At 31.2% G+C, this 19,305-nt stretch overlaps 1 protein-coding gene across 1 annotated transcript; it reads right to left on the bottom strand.

Annotated features, from left to right (window-relative positions):
- Window positions 1-6,153: 6,153 nt before the first annotated feature.
- On the bottom strand, window positions 6,154-11,951 carry LOC106361443 (nucleolar protein 6). The gene is made up of 25 exons (XM_013801184.3): window positions 11,679-11,951; window positions 11,439-11,600; window positions 11,201-11,366; window positions 11,005-11,121; window positions 10,790-10,923; window positions 10,562-10,712; window positions 10,418-10,485; window positions 9,970-10,068; window positions 9,741-9,853; window positions 9,454-9,628; window positions 9,255-9,365; window positions 9,111-9,189; window positions 8,877-9,020; window positions 8,658-8,771; window positions 8,424-8,545; window positions 8,260-8,342; window positions 8,053-8,177; window positions 7,859-7,979; window positions 7,637-7,774; window positions 7,450-7,546; window positions 7,239-7,364; window positions 7,049-7,141; window positions 6,850-6,955; window positions 6,533-6,759; window positions 6,154-6,441 (listed from the first exon to the last, which is right to left on the bottom strand). Exons 1-25 carry the CDS (start codon window positions 11,829-11,831, stop codon window positions 6,319-6,321), a joined length of 3,147 nt encoding a protein of 1,048 aa, XP_013656638.2. The 5' UTR covers window positions 11,832-11,951; the 3' UTR covers window positions 6,154-6,318.
- Between the last annotated feature and the right edge of the window lie 7,354 nt (window positions 11,952-19,305).

The following is a 19,305-nucleotide window of genomic DNA, read 5'->3' as shown; positions in this document are numbered from 1 at the left end:
GCGTTTTGCATGTTCAAGGTATAAGTTTCAGTTATGTGTAAAAAATTGTAATTTTCTTTTCATCTGAATGATTGCATAGATAATGTAAATACTGTTCTAAGTTGTTAATGTAGTGATTTCATGCTCTCTTTACGGGGATGATGATGTTGATAACTCTATGCTCCACAACTACTACTATTTTTACAATCTTCGATAGTTTTCACAAGCAAAAACTGTCTAGGCTTATGCACATATTCTCGAAATTGTAGTTCTAATGCTAAAGTCACACATTTATATCATTATACGAGTTGAGAGCTGCTCTTCACTTTCTCTAAGGTGAGAAAACAAATGATTGATTGTAGAGCACCAAAAGTTTTAATGTCTTTTAGTTTCCCAGAAAATAATTAACTATGCAGCCATTAAAAGTAGTAATTTAGACTAATCTTTGGAAACTAAATATAACAATTTATCTAACAGAAAAAAACATTTGAATATTAAAGTTTTGATTTTTGTCTATTAATGTTAGAACTTAGAACCAATACAAAATCACTGGCAAAAAAACAAGAAAAATCAACTTGATTAAAATATTAATTCCATGAAAAAATTGAAAGACAATGGAAATCATGTAAATATTTCAACTAACAGAACAAGATGATGTCTTAAAAATAAAATTAATATCAATATAATGCGTATATAAATCATTATAAGTAGTAACTTGAAGGAGATGAACATTTTTTAGACACTATAAAAAACTATATCATTTTTTAAAAAAACAACCATAGAACAAAAGTGAAAATAACAATAACTAAACAGTGAGTACATAACTGAACATATAAAAAAGGACTAGAAAAACATATAAATAGAAAAAAATAACAGAAGACATAAATAACTAACAAACTTAATATAATTAAAACATATAGAAAAAAATGACTGAGAACATATAAATGGAAAAACATAGAACACAAGAACCAAACCAAAAATGAATGAACGTTTTTTTATCATAGGTCCACATTTGAACAACCCACTATTTAAGATGAAATATATATATTTTCACAAAACTATCTAACATCAAAGAGCGAAAAAATTATCTTGGTACGAAACGTTAGTCTTAAAATATATAATGATAAAAACCACATTAACTAACTATATATGATATATTATGAGTTATTCTTGGGTTCACCCCCTAGGGTTATTTTAAATTTGATATCTTTTAAAAAAGGAAACAAAATATTGTCAAATTATATTACGTTTTTAAAATTAAAAAAATAATATAAATAAATAAAATAATAGTAGTTGCAAAAAAGAAAGTTTTCAAAAAAAAAATTAATACCATAAACAAAACACTATACTCTAAATCTAAACCCCAAACCCTTCGGTAAACCCTAAACCCTTTGATAAATTTTAAATTCTTGAATTAAAAAAAATATTTTTAACACAATCAACAAAACACTAAACCCTAAATCCTAATCCTAAACCCTAAACCCTTGGGTAAACCCTAAACCCTTGGATAAATCCGAAATTTTTGGATCAAATCTTAAACTTTAAGATTTACCTAAATGTTTAAGGTTTAGGGTTTAATATTTGTTGGCAACGTTAAAAATACTTTTGAAAAACAAATTCATTTTTTTGTGATTAAAAAATCGTTTTTTCGTAATTAATATAATTTTTATTTAAAAAATATAATATAATTCGATAATATTTTGTTTCCTTTTTTAAAAGATACTGAATCTAAAATGACACAATCCTATTGGTTGGTGAACCTACAGGTTCACCTAGGGGTGAACCCAAGAATAAGTCATATATTATAAATTAATCAACACAATGCATGAAAATTAATACTCGCCATAACATTTTTAACAATATTTTACTTTAACAATTCCATAATAATAATTTGAAGCTTCAAATGATAATTAACAAAATAAAACTAAAATACATAAACATCATACCACATATAAAGTCAACAAATATTAACAACTGAGAACAAGAAAATAACATCAAACTAATTTATTATACTCATTTGTAAATTTCATGAATTATAAATCTATTGTATAGTGTCAAAAATATGTGGTACAAAATAAAAAAGTTAAACAAGTCATACTCCGAATTTATTAAAAATAAAAAAATAATGAAAATTATCTAACATATAAAAATTTATAAAATACGAACTTAAACAAACATCTTTCTTAATGGAAAATGATAAATTAATAAACTTAAAAATATAATTATAATTTTATGATTGTAAATTATTAGTTATGAATTTCAATTACCATCTCAAAATAAAAAATACACAAGTTTAATTCAATTTAATAATATTATAGGGAAAAATTCGGGCGTAGCCCGGAAAACCCTCTAGTTAAAGTAGAAGTACTTTAAGTTTTTGTTTGGAAACATAGATAGCAGTTTAAAAAATCATAGTGTTGTTTGGAAACATGGTTAGCAATATATTAAAGAAAAAAGTAATGGGCTTATGTTATCACAAAAAATTGGAAATTCATTATATTATGAAAACTATATATATGGGCCAGCTCTAAAATATACGAAAATGAATGAGCCAATCTAATTACCTAAAAAAAATTTCGTCTAAAATAATCATAAAACAAAAATTTTAATTTTATATACATATTTCAAAACAAAATATTAATTTAAAATTGATTTATATCAAAATTTTATTCAAAAATATACATATATTCAAAAATTGATTTTACTAAAATGTTTTTTATAACCATTATAAAAATGTTTTAAACATATTTAAGAAAATACAATACAAAGAAATTTCAAACACCAACGTAAATTTTAATTTTTATATTTCATATTAAGTTTTAAATATATAATATATATGATTATTTATATGATGGTACGTATAAAACACTATTAATTATATGATTACTTATATGATGGTAGGTAAAAAACACGATTAATTATATGATGACACATATATGATATTTAATAGTGACATGAAAAAATAATTAACAACATATTTTTGCAATATTATATTTTCTATCTTATTAAAGTAGAAGTACCTTTGGAAATGTTTGGAAACAAGAATAACATAATTAAAAATAAATATAATGTTGTTTGAAAATATGGATAGCAATATATTAAAAAATAAAATAATGGGCTTATGTTATTTAAAAAATTGAAGTTCATTATATTTTTATAAATTATCTCGTTGGACCAGATTTAAAATATACGAAAAATGACTTAATCTAATTATTTGTTTTGTGCAATTGGTCCAATCTAATTAACTAAAAAAATATTTTGTCTAAGTTAAACATTAAACAAAATTCAAAACAAAAATTGATTTAAAAATATACATGTATTCAGAAATTGATTTTTACTAATGTATTTTCTAATAACCATTATAAAATTGTTTTCAATATATATAAAAAATAGAATACAAAGGAACTAATAGATTGTGTAAACCTTCTTTCTAATTTTTTTTATGGACCACCGAAATAGAATTAGATATATAATACTAGAAATAGCTATACTATTTGGGTTACAATATCAAATAAACAATGAGACAAGAAAATAATATATATGAATGTATTAGTATTCTTTTATTTGTATTACAAATAAAAGAATAGTCAAACAATAATATATAACGGGACCATAATTTTTAAAATAGTTATGAATTTATAATGTTTTTACAAATTAAAGCAAACATCTATGAGGATGCACGGGTCAAGATCTAGTAAATATTTAAAGTCATAGAAACTGCAACAGCAATTAACTTATGGGAATCAACAAAACAAATCCGTGCAACTTAAGCAAAAACAATTGATGCAAGATCAATACAACAATATTCGAGACCAAGAAAACACCAAAGTTGCGGCAATCTATTGACTAATAGCAAATCAGATATCAACACCCAAATATTATGCTATCCAAAGACGAGCCAAAAGTAGGACTGGGCAAATAAACCGAACCCAAAAATTTGAACAGAACCCGATCCGATAAAAATAAATAGGAACCGATCCGAACCCGGCATAAATATCAAATGGATCTTGTTTTATGGTATTTCGGGTTATGGATATTATCCAAACAGAATCCGAACCTAAATGGATACCCGATAGAACCCAAAACATTCAAAATTTCCAAAAAGAATTTGTACCAAACATGATCTCAATTCCTAATATGTATTCAAAATATATTGAACATCTAAAATAATTATCTATTTATATGAAGATTGATGGTTGAAGGTGGCGGTTAACGGTTGAAGTTTTTAGATTTTAGTTTTGTTTTCATTGAATAATGTTTTTCATAACTTGGTTCTCGTTTTATGCTTTTATTTATTTGGTTTTCTTTCGATCAATAACTATGTTTACCTTTTACTTTATTTTGAATGATCATATTTGATGTTCCTTTCTTTTTTTTTTGAATCGATTTTATTGACCAAAAAAAAAATCATGTATTTTAAAACCGAAAAACTGATTTTACTTACTTTTTGGTTACAAAATGTATATAAATCAGATAGATTTAAACCAAAGAACCGATTGGGATTTGAATCCGAAACTATATCGGGTTGTACCGGTTCTTTGAAGATTTACTAACCTCAAACCGAACCCGACAGAATTCAAATCGGTCGCGAACCGAATTTTCATATAACCCAAATAAGATTGATTTTGATAAACCTGAAAAACCAAAATCCGATTGGACTAAACCGAAATTCGATTGGGACCCCGAATGCCTAGGCCTAGCCAAAAGAGTCAAAAACTAATATTTACTAAAACCGAATAAAGCTAATAACAGATAAAATCTGCAAACCACAAGCAAATACCACGAGATTGCAGAAAAAATATTTCAAAAATAAATAATAACTCAGCAGTTCCTGCAATTAAGAAAACGTATGCGGGATATTGAAAATTTCACGCCAACGTCACAGAGAATAGGAGCCGATCCAATCCAGCACCTTTTTCCAAAAAAAATCGATCAACATGTTCTTATAAAAAAAACTTTTATAATAATCAGTCCGGTTAGTACAATAAACCGATATTTTGAATTAATACTGATAGAATCTTATTATATAAATTACGAATAACTGAATATTGTAAAAATAAAATTCATAAAATTATACCAAAGATTAAGAAAAAGATGATACAACTGTAGAGTCGAGATATTATGTTTTTCCTTAACTCAAAATACATCCCGTAGTGCAACGGTTCGATAACGTAATGATTCCCATGATACAACTGCAAAAAATTTTCTGATTTACGTCACTCTAACATAAGCATGGCGAAACTATTTTTGTGTATACTCTCGTACTCAAGAATAAATATCAAAGAGAAAGAAGAAAGGAATAAGAAAAAAATGTGAGGGATTTGTTTTCTGATTTCTTTCAATATGTATGCTGAATAGCTTTCACGTATTGTTATATAACTTCAAAAGTCAAAACGTACATTATGTGCTCATGGAGTAAACTAATGCAATAATGAGAATTGATTCTCCATTACTCACGTTAGTGGGCAAAGCCATAAATGGTTTTGACCAAACAAATCAAAGCCAAAAATACTTTATATGGGTTTACATTTTTATGTTCAAATAAAACCTAAAAGATCATCATAAATAAAATTAGAAAGACTAAGTTAATTGACATATTGTCCAACTAACAAAATCATTTTCAAATTGAAACCCAAATATCCAAAGTGATCTATTTGCTAAAAAAATTATAATTAGCCAAATTAAAAGTTTCATAACCTTTACATATCATGTACTTTGGACCTCCATTTTTCATTCAATATTAATCCAGTTTTGACAAACAAATACACTAACTCATAGTATTCACGGTGACGATTACATCGTGCCCAAGTTCCGGTTCTTTCGACAGAAATCTCAGTCGAAAAACACATCGGAAAAATGGTTCATACCACTTTATCAAAAAACGAGTTCCAACACAACTAACAAGAGAGAGCATGTGTTCATTGTTCAATAAAAATATTGGGGCAACCGGACAAGCGTCTTTGCTGTTTAATCAGCGGGAAAACGTTAGTCCACTTTGTCTGCTTCAAAGATTCTCAAGGCATGAAAGCTGTTTCTAAAACACTAGGGCACTAATCCATCTTTCTTTTCAAAACTCTGTCGGTTTGCGGAGTTTTTGAGCTTATTTTGTTGCTTTTATTCTTTGGTTTTGTGTTTGGTGAAAATGAGGATTGATAGTCTTGAGAAAACCAGTTGTTCTTGTTGTAAAATCCTCTTCAAGATGAGATTAATTTATAAAAACAAATTGTGTTTGATTGGTATTGTAGAAAACATATGATGTGTACTCATCAAAATTGATAAACATTTTGAGTTCAAATCAATCAGAACTAAGAGATTTGAAACTCTTTGAAAAGAAAGCTTTTAGAGAAAGCGTGGAGACTTGAGCAAGTAGATATCTCTCACCAACCCTTTACCCATCTCGCCTACCGCCTTTAACATCTCTACTGGATTAATTTCCACTTCCTCTTCATCACGTTCTCGTTTCTGTAATCAAACATTACACATTTGATTAGATTTGTCTCTCTTTTTTTTTTCCGGTTGGTTTAAAGAAAGTTATCTGAAGTTATGTTCTTACCTTTGAATTGGGTTTACTCCAAGTTAAACCAATCGCGTCGCCTCCTATATGATCATACCACGGCTTCAACGTTCCAAACTCTTCATGCAACCCACGCATGAAGCACTTGGTCGGCTCGAAGTCCACCATTAACTTCTTTTTAAGCTCCTCAGGACTTCTCTTCAAATCTCCAGGTAACAAAAACGGGTTAAACGCTTTACTCGCCTTTCCACGAGCTACGTGTTTCCCTGCTCAAATCATTTTGCGAGAATATATTAGTTTTTGGATTTAATGACAGAAACATAAGAGAGAGGAAGATAGAGAGCCATGTTTGGGACCTTGGTTAAGTTCCGACGGAAACAAAAGATGATGTGGGTAAGTTAATTTTTCTCTATGGAGAAGAACAACTGCGTCATAGTTGTTCAAAGGTGTTCTGAAAAGGCACTGCAAGATTGCAATTAAAATACCAGTCAAGGTCATGTTACTTCTAATACCAGCTCAGCACAATGCAATGTGTTTTCAATGTATCTCACTCACCTCCCATTGAACAGAATCATTGTGTTCTTGCAGTATCAGCTTACTTAATACGTTTGCACTGCTTCGAGCATAAGCCACCAACCTTTTTAGTTCCTTTAACAAAGTTATAATAAATTTTGAGTTAAAACAAGAAGATAAATTAACAGAGCGAGGCTAAGATGCTTTTCAAAAGGGTATGCTAAGTACTAACCGATAAGTTTGGTGAAAGTGTTGTCCATGCTTCTGATGCCTTATCGTAAGGAGCTGCCAAGAACATGGCTGAACTTATGTTTTGTCTGTCCTCTTCATAGCCCTTTCTACTCGACATGAAGTTATCCTATAAATCCAGAAAGCATTTACATATGGCGTTCTTAACAAAGTTATCTTAACATTAGACCCATTACTTAAAAAGAGGGACTCACATTGATCTCCTTCTCGTCATTTCTGCCAAAGTCATTGTTTATGTCAACAATTAACGGATAGAACATCCAGTCATAGTCTGCTAGTAATCGCAAGAACCTGTTACACAGTCCAGCGAAAAAGATGTTGGTTAACACCATTACTTGATTGTTCTTTTGCAAAATCAAAATTATGGTGGCGGAAAGAAACCTTAAGAAGCCGTTGATTCGAGAGGAAGGAACGCCAAGTGGGAGAGGTGTGAGGAAGACATGTGCAACCAAAAGTTCAATGGCCTCTTCTGCCAGGCAGCCAGAAAAGAGATGCGCAGAAACCCATCTTTTCGCAAGCCTTAAGATAGCGGACAGAAAAGGTATGAGGTTATGAAACTTCAAAGCAGACAAAAGTACACACGTGAAGTTTAACGCCTTTTACCTTGCAACTGATGCATATATAGGGAATCGTCCATGCAAACCATTGATCATGCTTGCATGTTGACTACGAATGAAAAGCATTTTATCGGCAGAGGAAACATGCTTCACCGGGTCAGCTCCAACTGCAACTCAGTAGAAATACAGGAAGTCAGAATCAAATAGGAGAGATATTATGAGTGCAAGGGAAGTACTCACTTTCTCTCTTCACCAAACTCAGGCCTCGTTCATGCAAGATTCTCAGGCGAAATGCGTAGCCACGCATGAACACATCGACGTTATCCTCAGTAGCTGTGGACCTTATTCCCTTAATCGTCTGAAGGCTGTCAATATTTTCATTTGTAAGAATACATATAATACTGTGACTTAATAGTATGAAGTGTTTCTAACAACAGTTTAACATACTTCTCTGCAATTTGAATAAGGAAGGCAGTTTTCGTTTTCTCAATTGCCAAATCATCCATGGGCCAGTTACCAGACCCTTCTAGCTGCGAATAGCAAAAGAATGCGAGTTTAGATAACTAACACTACGTATATACGCTATTAATCAACTGGAGTACTGATCCCACCTGAATCATGACCTCCATTGTTGGTATGCAAGATGGCATAACTCTGTGTTGTTTTTGCGCATCAATTTTTCCACAAGCCAGTGGGTGAGGTTCAGGAGGGAACACAGATGTGAGTCTGAGAGCTGACAACTCAACGAGGAAAATTAGATATTAAAAATCACAGATACTGCAAAGACGAGTACACACTTGTTTTGTTGAAAGCTCAGTGCAAAAAGGAACTAAAGGAAAACAAACCTGAATCTAAAGGCTGAACGCTAGAAACTTTTAGAGGTATGCCTTTGATCCCACGCAAGCACTGCGAGAAAGCTTCGAAGGCTTCAAGCAAATTTCCAGATGTAGATATTGGATCTGAGCATCAAAGCATTATTGCAGAATTAGTTTGAAACTATGATGAGACACACGTGCAATGCATAGACCAAAAAGAAGTGAAAAGTTCAATGACTCAAGTAATACCTTTATCCCCGTAAATCAGAGAGAAGTCAAGTTGATCAACTAACTGTACAATGTCATCAGACGAGAGTGAAAGATGCCGCTTCAAGATATATTCAACAATCTGTTTCATGATAAGATGTCTTGTCCACTGCTGAGTCCCCCAGACTAAGATAATGAAACATGCAAGTACTCAGCTTGTATTAACTTGAAACTTCTTTATTAAACTCTGCCAAAAAGTATGTATTGATAACACACCTGTGCTTTCCGCTATTCTTCCATCTTTAAACCTCCTTAGCTCGGACTTCTCTCCCCAAAATTTTCGGAACTTGAGTGCCTAAGAAAGATAGGCTATTTAGTAAAGACCGAAGGAGACAAGATGATAAAGAAATCTTGATGTACCTCTGTCTTGTTTTCAGCATCTGGCCCGATATCAACCGTTCTAAAAGCATTTTCGATAGAGCTGATAGATACGCCAATAAAAAGTGGTTCTCTGTCAAGAACTGAGAAGCCCTGTTTCAAAGACAGTTAAAATTATTAGAATAACATTCCCATTTCGGTCGCAGTGAAAGGTAAAATTCGTGAATCTGAAAAAACGTACACTCTCCACATATGAATCATGATTGGTATTTCTCCAGACAACGCGGATTGATTTTGCTCTGTCACCGAGTCCTTGTTCCAGAAGGGTTTGTACTTTCTGCTCATAGGTTCTCCAATACTCCTTGTCCAAACAAAACCCTGATGTAGACACTGCTGTTTTCCCTTTTAGGTGTAACCTAAGAGAACTTATATGTTAGGATTGCTAACTAGAACGAATAAAAATTAGCCACTTCCATGTCTTACAACACAAATAGATATCAATAAAGAGAAGTGAGAAGCCAAGCTTACCTAATGCAGTGATCATATCTAACAGGATAGTCGATCTTAGTCATAAAAGCCTCTTCGAATCCTCCATCTCTGAGTTTCATACATTTAAGCGTCGAAGAAGCCTCATCTCGGAGCTGCGGTCATCAACAAACAAATTACATGAACAAGTCACAAAGACAACCACAGCCTTGGTTAAATCATCAGTATATCGAACTATATTGAGTTAAGAGTTTTCTTTAGGTTAAGGTACCTCGTGGAATCCAACACTAGTCATCCGGAAAGCCAAATTCATAAGTGTTGATGAATCACATATAACAACAGGGAACAACTCTTTGAATTGCAGTTTCTCCTGAAATTTATACGTTAACTTTCAGTAAATCACAGTATCCAGGGAACAAGACACCAATGTGCACACATGACAGTTTCTTCAACATATAATACTTGCAATAATACTATTAATCAAGAAAGTCAAGTGCTAGAAGAAAACTTGACTATCAAACATGAAAAGCTAGTGCCTACATAAGTTTTTTTCAGTAGTAGTAAGACTTCCATTTGTAGTCTTTGGGTTACTACTTACTACACGATGCTTTATAGGCTATTCAACTCGATGACACTATGAATCCAGTAGCACCAGTGCAGAGTCATACTGCTTTGCCAAACAAAAATAAAACACACTGATAGGCAAGTAGAAAACGCACCTCCTTCGAGACAGGGTTGTCACTCTGTGGTGGAAAAAACAGACCCCTCTCCCATAATTTAGAAGTGGCTGCCAACAAAAAAAATAACAATTGTTGGTTCTCCACGTTGCAGAATCAAATAGACTTGAATCTGTATTAGCATACCTATGAAGTCCAGTGTCACCCTGAATATGTCCAACGCGTTTAGCGACTTGTTAATTTTGCCATGGGTTGCAAGGTATGATAGTATCACAGAGATTAAAAATCCATTCAAGCAATCATGGACGTATATTGAGCTCCTTTGTCTAGCCCATATCTGCACACAACCATAGACGTTTAAAGACTCCAAAATAAACACAGGGTAAACAATACACGTTGACTAAACAAACATACCTTCAGCAATATCAAAGCATCTCCCAACTCCTTCCACACAGAGAAAGTTTTCTTGAGAAGCTCAGAGTTTTCCTCCAGAAACATGTCCTCCAATATGCTTGAGTTGTAAGTCGGTGTGGGCTGAGCAACACCATCTTTATCATCAAAAATAAATCATTAATGATCAATAAACTGATGTCTCACCAATTCAACATTCTTGAAACAAATCGCATTACCTGCAGTTACAGAACGGACGTTGTTTCTGCTCATACTCAGCTTTGCAACATCAAACAGTGATGCCGCTGAAGGAATTATCCTTACGGAGAATCCAGGAAAGTTATCAACTCTCTTAGCTGCAACACACATTCTCAACGTAAACACATTGTCACCTTTCTTAGAGCGAGAAAAAACAAAACTAAAGCACAAACCTACCAGGGAAAACAACTAAGACTGGCTTCCTAGCCTCGTTCTGTAAGGTCGACCACTCAACCTTCTCAACGGACGATGAAGCCAACAAATGCTTCTTGAGTACACAAAGATATAGACATCTCTTGGCATGGTACCGATGATTCATGTAATCTTTCTCATAGAAACATTCCTGCAATGACCCTTCTCTAGTTAAACACACAACATAGATTTCAAAACTTCGAGATAACCAATAGAAACTAACCTTAGGCAAGTGGAGGAGAAGATCAACAGAAGCTTCCGGCTTCGCCATACAACGAGTGGAGTAACTTCCACAAAGACTGAAACCATTTGGCTTCTTGAAAGTGAACTCCACTTTATCAGCTCCAATGTCTCTAACGAAGCTGGGAGCTAACTCTGAAGTAACCTATGGATTCAAAGTCTTTCAATTGTTAATAAAGCTCAAATTTTTAGAAAACACGTGACTGAGGAAGCGAGAATCTACCTTGAAACCTTCGGGGATTGCATCAATGGCTTCTCTAATGGAAGAAACGAGACTGTCCACAGGCTTGCTGAGAGAATCGTAATCTATACGAATGTCTTTAAGCAAGCTGTTGACTTTCTGGATACGAGAGTCTGTCACTGTATCCACCTCCATGTTGACTGGATTCTCGACGGCTATGGGTTTAAGAAAAATCCTTCTGGAAAATTAGGGTTTTGCGTCTGAGCGAGGAGGAAGAAGAAGAAGAAAGGCTTAAACCCAAAACTGCTGTTTTTTAGTTTTGCCTTTTGAGATATACGATGTCGTTTCAATAAGACGATGGTAATCGACCTATCGTTAATTTGTTTTAAGACCATTTTTTTTATAAAGCCCAACGTCTTTAGGAGGCCATATATAAAGCCCAGAGATATTAGAACATGCAACGAAGTTCTTGGTAGTGAATAATAAGATCAGAACTCAATCTTATTTGGTTAAAAAAAATACGAATTGGATTATCTGATCTGAATTGATAGGACGGTCTTGAGAAAAAAAACGCGATGCAATATTATTTTTGGACCCAAATTTTCTAGAGCCATTATATATAAATGGTTATGGTCTGTAAGAGAAATATTAATATTTATTGTAAAATGGTTTTGGTCTTCTAAATCTTGGTTTACACAAGCTCTTTCTCTTCTTGGAAGACCTGGGAACAACTTCTGAGTTAAAAGAAATAAGGTCTCTTGGGCTCAAATTATCTGGTTCTATCAGGGAGTAGCTAGATTTTCTTTCATTATTTGGTTGGCTGTGTTGGACCATCTATCTACTGGCGTCAGGATGAAAAAATGGGGCATAGAAGAGCGAAGATGTGTTTTCTGTGGAGAAAGAGATGAATCTCGAGACCATCTCTACTTCGCTTGCCCTTATACTTATACAGTCTGGCTAAGATGTGTGGGAGGCATAATAGGAGACCGAGCAACACTGGATTGGTCAGACACTCTGGTCCTCCTTCATGATGCCACTCTGCCCGCTATGGATTACATACTACTTCGTCTAGTGTTTCAGGTTACCGTATATTTTGTTTGGAGAGAGAGAAATGCACGGATGCACAAAACGAGCTGGTTGGATACAGGCCAGCTGTGCAGACATATAGACAGAACAATTTGTAACCGTATCTTGGCGCTAGGTTACCATGGTTCTTATAAGTATGAAGGGCTACTAAGAAAATGGTTTGCAGTGTATGGCTAGATAAGGGAGAATCTGAGTCTTTCGTAGACAGCAAGGGAGGTGAAGTCTATGGGTCATCATCGGTCCTTATTGCTTGCATATTCAGGGTCATGCTTTTTTATTCCATTTCTTTATGCCTTTAAATAGATCGATTCATCATCTGTAAATGACTCTATTTTGTCATTCCTTTAATTAATTTGATATTTATCAAAAAAAAAAAAAATCTGGGTTGGTTCTGCTAGCTTCAAATCTATAGACATATGCTTGACTTACCTACGCATTCCAGTGATTATATAACCGTGTTTATGAATTTACGAGTATTAAAAATTGTCAACAAAACATTTTTTAAGCATCACTTTACTATAGAAGAACTATTAGTCAATTCTTTTCAGTTCTAACGAAAAATATCGGTATTCAAACTTTTGAACATATGTTTCAAATCACAAAATATGTAAAATCAATAAACATCAGTTTGTTAAGCTTTACATTAGGACTGATCTGATCACCCAATAATGTGCTCAGGTCATTAAAAATGTTATATGCGGATCTAATGTGCAGTTTTCTAAAGAGTTCAACGGATTGAATATCGGCGGACATATTGGACAATAGTTACTCAATCAATCAATACTATTAAAACAGAAGCAATTTTTATCTACTTACAAATAGTCTAGGTTGGACCATTATATTTAACTATATTTCCTATTATTTCTATTCAATTATACGATGAAACAAGTTACTGTTGATAGCTTTATGAATATATTTTTTACGGGTTACTCAAAGAGACATGTAACATATATATCAAATATAAACTAATTGAACAAATATATTAACAAAAATATATCATAAAACATTACATTAACATGAATCGATGCCAGAGAGGGTTAATATTTTAATTATTTAAAAATATAATTATATATATAAATTATAAAAATTAAGAACTAAATATAATAAAAATATATATATCAAAATAAAATAATAAATATTTACATTTCTAATGCGAATAATGAAATTAACTTTTAAATTTAAAATAAGCCATAGACAAAACATCAAAAAGTATCTAATAACATGTGAATAACAAAAGTAAACTAACTAAATAAATAAATAATTTTTTTTTTGCAAACGTAAATTATTAATTTGTAATAGACGTATATACATTATTGATGCTAAAATCTATTTCATTTTTAGTATGCATCCTCTCAAATATTGATCCATTAACAAGATGGAATTTTTGTTGGACTAAAATTGTATTTAAATTGGAGTATCACTTTTTATAATATATTCACTATTCATCTGAACATTCATGAATATATATTACAATACTCTAAATATAATAATAAATCAAACCGAATTACATATTGGGTCATCTACCAGCTCAACCGATAACCAGATCTCGGGTTTTAGCGGTTGTTACGGGTTTTTTAAAATTTTTAAATAACAGTTTTTTTTTTAAACTAAAATGGATTACATATGAGCCACCGAATTTGCCAATTTTACTGCGGGTCGGGTCGAGTTTCAAAACATTGAATATAATATTTCATTTGTAATATCTAAGTGTAGATATAATTAAAATACAAATTTATATCAAATAAACTTGGAATGTTTCGGAAATGATCCCGCGCTTTGAAAGCGCGGGTCAAAATCTAGTCTACTCTATTAAAATAGAATTTTATTTTTTTATCTACTGATAAAAGTTATCACTTAAATTTTAATGGTCCTACTAAATTATCTTATTCATTTATTCATACCCTAACACATAACTTATAACTATCATATTACCGGACGACCCCTACCGGATACATAATATTGAACATAATATTTTGTCATATGAGGAAATAATCTTTTAGACCTCTTTTGACGATTATAGATTACAATTATTATTGCAACATTATAATATAAGTTTTAACTCCTATTACAATAACATGAGATCTGAAACTTGAAAAAGTATCATCTCAAATGTTTTTTTTCTGAGCACCATGGAAAGTAAACTATTGCTTCTATCAAGGTTTATGATTACAATTATTATTGCAATGTTATAATAGTAAGTTTTAACTCCTATTACAATAACATGAGATCTGAAACATGAAAAAGTATCATCCTCAAATGTTTTTTTTTCTGAGCACCATGGAAAGTAAACTATTGCTTCTATGAAGGTTTCAGAAATAATGTCTAAGTATGTCTTCTTGCAGGCATTTTAGCAGCGTAATAACCAAACTATATCAGACGTTGACATATTTACTGATTCGTTGAATGTTTTTGACTTTAAAATATGTTGATCTTATGTCATTGTATTTTTTCTAACATTCATGTATTATACATAATATAAGAATTAGTTTAATTTCTAGCAAAGCATTTGCTATGTAGAAATTCTAAACATATACTACAATAATATATATATCCTATTAACTGAAACCATTTTTAAAAAAAAATTATCAAGGTATCACCATATATTCATAAAACATAAAATAAAATTATATATCTACCTTCAACTAAAGTTAGAAAATACCATATTTTCACAATTGCACCTCTAAACACGTTATCCTAATATTTAGAATTTTAAAATATTTTTATTAATATTTATATTTATATATATAAATTTCGCGTGAATGCACGGGTCAAGATTTTAGATTTAAAGATACGGTATTATTTTTTTATTAGATGCATTTTTGTTCGGCTGTTGAAAAAAATTAGGTAAATTTATGTCCAAATTAAAATAGATTTGGTTATAACAGGAGAAACTACATTATTAATAGTTTTGAAAGGTCATTTTAAATGACTATTAGTAATTTAAATTGCATATATATATGGTCGACTCATCGAAAACGACAATTAAACACCAGACAAAGACATTATTAGTAGAAAAAGGAAAACATACCAGTTTGATCTTGTTCTTCCAAGGCATCTACGATAGAAAAAGTAATTTATTTTAATTTTATATTTTTTTATATTTTTTTTTTATATGGCTCATAGTTTATAGTAGGGTGGACACTTTACCTGATATCCGAAACTGCATCTGAACCCAACCGAAAAATCCGAACCGAAGTAGATAAATATCTAAACAGGTATTAAATTAGAAGAGATTGGATATCTGAACCCGAACGGTAATATCCGAACCCGAATGGATATCTGAAGATAACCGAACATATGTATAATTAACCTTATATTTCTAGTTTACACTTCTTATTTTATATAAAATATTTATATTGATACTACACATACTTTAAGTTCATATGGTATACATACAGTTACAGAGAAAATAATTTGCTACTCACTTAAAATGCATGTCAAACTTTTTATTTCAAGAATTAACAAAAAGTTACATCCAAAATTTAAAACAATAACCAAATTAATATCTTTTTAGTTTCAAAATGTTACGTCCAAATCTATTAACCATTCTATTAAAAACAAAAATGAGTTAAGTGAAAGTTATATTTTAAATACAAGAAATTTGAGAAATGAAAAATTTAATATTTTTTTCAAAATCTAAATATTCGAACCCGATCTGAAATAACTGAATCCGAACTAAAAATATCCGAACCCAACCCAAAATTCAGAAATACTCAAACGGGTTCTACACTTTTATACCAAAATACCCGAAAATCCGAAATACCCAATCCAAACCCGAACAAGTACCCAAACGCCCACCCCCTATTTATAGGGCCTTCTGGACAAAAAAAAATCAGGTCCTCTAATAATTAAGAAAAACACAATTTAAGTATAACTTTTAAAAAACTCTACAAGATTATTAAATTTATGAAAATATATAAAATTAAAACTCTTTAGAATACATGTATATTTATTTTTGTTCTTAAAAATATTTGTTTCTTAAAAAAAAATTAAAAGAAATTTGAAAAATTTGTACCCTTAATATCATGGACTCAACGGTCGCTCACCCTCGTATATGAGCCGGCCCTGCCTAAAAAGCACGTTAGTTGTGCTTAATGGGTAACGAAACCACTTTGTATTTAGTTATCAATTGCTCTAGCTTTTTGCATGCATGGCGCCATGATTTTATACATACCAAGAAACGTTTTAGTCACTTAATTACTTATTATATACACGCAAATGATGTATATTAAATTAGATTAGAAGTCACGTGAGTGGAGAGATGCGACAAGGTAATGTGAAATTACAAAGTCGAACACTTTGTGTCTTGGGTTGGTAATCGTTAGGTTTCGTGTTCAACGAAGCAAAGTGTCAAGTGCGTGTGAGAGAGAGAAGCATATTTTGGGAAAGTGGTGTGGTCGTTTCAATTGAACATTAAAAAAAACATCAATCTCAAGACCGATCCGATTCTCTTTGTTCCCTGTCTCTCTGGGTCTTTTGATGTTGTTTAAATCTTTATATTCATCATTCTCTTTCTGGTTATACGTATTTTTGTTCGTTCATGTTTGTCGGCACACATACTCCAACAAGCTTATTGTATGTATCTAAACGCTCTTTTGACTGTTATTTGTCAAACAAGTGTGAACTATTGTGTTTTATTAACAGGTGTTTCATTACAAGTTCCAAATCAAAATTTTTTTTTTGTAACACACATAAGAACTATTAGTCAATTTTGTAGAAAAACGTAAAAATTAAAATAAATTACTTTTCTATGTATGTATCATACTAAGTTTTTTTTCTTTAGTTAATACTTAATACTTACTATATAAGAACTATTAGTCAATTATTTTCAGCTTTTAATTAAGCCACAAAATTTAATATGGTATAAAATCCGATCCAACATTTGACTCAAAATTAGTTGGAAGAACCAATCCGAAATTAATAACACGATATACGGCTATGAGAGTTTATATAAGAACGTACATTGCAAACAAGAGGGAATATAAGATAATAAACTAATAATACAAACCCATAAAACTCAATGAAGCCAAGAAAAAAAATGCCATACAAAATATTCAGGTAATGAGTTTACCCGTTTGATATAAATGTTTTTTTTTTTGCTCAGATTAAACTCAACTGTTTTGCTTCTTGCAAACCTATATATTCTATTTGATGCAAAAAATACTTTTTTTTTTTTGCAAAAGAACAACAATATAATACAATATATGTTTACCAGAAAATAGTTTACCAAAAAAAGAACAACAATATATAGTTCGGTTCTTGGAGATAACGTAACTTCTCTATTTGATCCAAAATAGATAAAAGAAAAAGAAGATAAAGGGTTTAAGAAAATAAAAGCTTAGAGCCAGTGAGTGTACTCATTTGATGGGTTCATTCTCTTTGTGTATCTTTTTAAATTTGAGTAGGAGATTGCTTCTTTGACTAATCAATAGAATCTATACAGAACGCATCGCTCTCTCGTCATGCTAAAGAAAGATCACAATGTTATTGCCTTTAAAATCATTACAAAGCATCTCACTTGGGTCACCTTTACCTTTATTCTTTATATTTCACTTCCAACTTGAACATTGGCTAGTTTGGTTCCTTAGCTCCTTAAAAGCTCCAAACTTGGCGATCAAGATCTCTCATGCATTGGCTACAATCGTGACAATGATTATCTTCAGTTGCACTCAAAAGTTCTCAAAAAAAAACTAACGTATGTTGAATGTTTATTTTTAAAAGCAAATGGTAGTAAATATTTTTTTTCTTTGTGAAATCTCTGAAAAAACCTTTATTTGGATTGGAAATCGTATAACAATTTCAAGATTATGTGAAATTTAATACTTTTTGTCAACTATTTATTTTGTTACTAACGTTTTGGTCAATAAAAAAATTGTTCATAAGAACAACTCTATCCAATCTTATCTAACTTACTATGAAAAAACAATACACCTTCCAGTCTTTTTATCTAAAGAGCTTGCACATAAATTGCAATTCTTACAAACATGAACTATACAACTCTGAAAAATAGTTATGGAAAAAATGAAAAATAGTTTTGAAGAGAATGCCCGCCAAATCCACCAGCTTTTTAATTATATATATGTGCAGTCTGTCTCGAGTCGGATTTAGGAGATGTGCATGCATATCACTTAGACAAGACATTACCTTAAGACATAAAAACTAAGAGTAAATTAGAAACGAGTGTTAGATGATATCCCTGTATATTCTTGACGCTAGTAGCAAAATGGCGTTTTTGAACGACATAAACATCTTATATATTAAAACAGAAGTCACAACCTTTTTCATGTGTGATTTTTTAAAGTTGGACCATCTTTAGAAAATTTATTAGATGTATATTTATGTTATTCTAACAATCAAACTAATTCCTACTAATTATCATAAAATATTCCATATATCACAATTAAAAGATTTTCCACTTCCTACTTTAACTGCACCAAATATTTACTTCCTACCGATGCTCCATATACGAATATTTTTATATGACTTAAGAAAATCTTATATATTAAAACAGAAGTCACAACCTTTTTCATGTGTGATTTTTTAAAGTTGGACCATCTTTAGAAAATTTATTAGATGTATATTT

The sequence above is a fragment of the Brassica napus genome, chromosome A8 (genome assembly GCF_020379485.1).
Source record: "Brassica napus cultivar Da-Ae chromosome A8, Da-Ae, whole genome shotgun sequence".
NCBI classification, from domain to species: domain Eukaryota; kingdom Viridiplantae; phylum Streptophyta; class Magnoliopsida; order Brassicales; family Brassicaceae; genus Brassica; species Brassica napus.
This window is presented reverse-complemented; position numbering and strand designations above follow the sequence as displayed.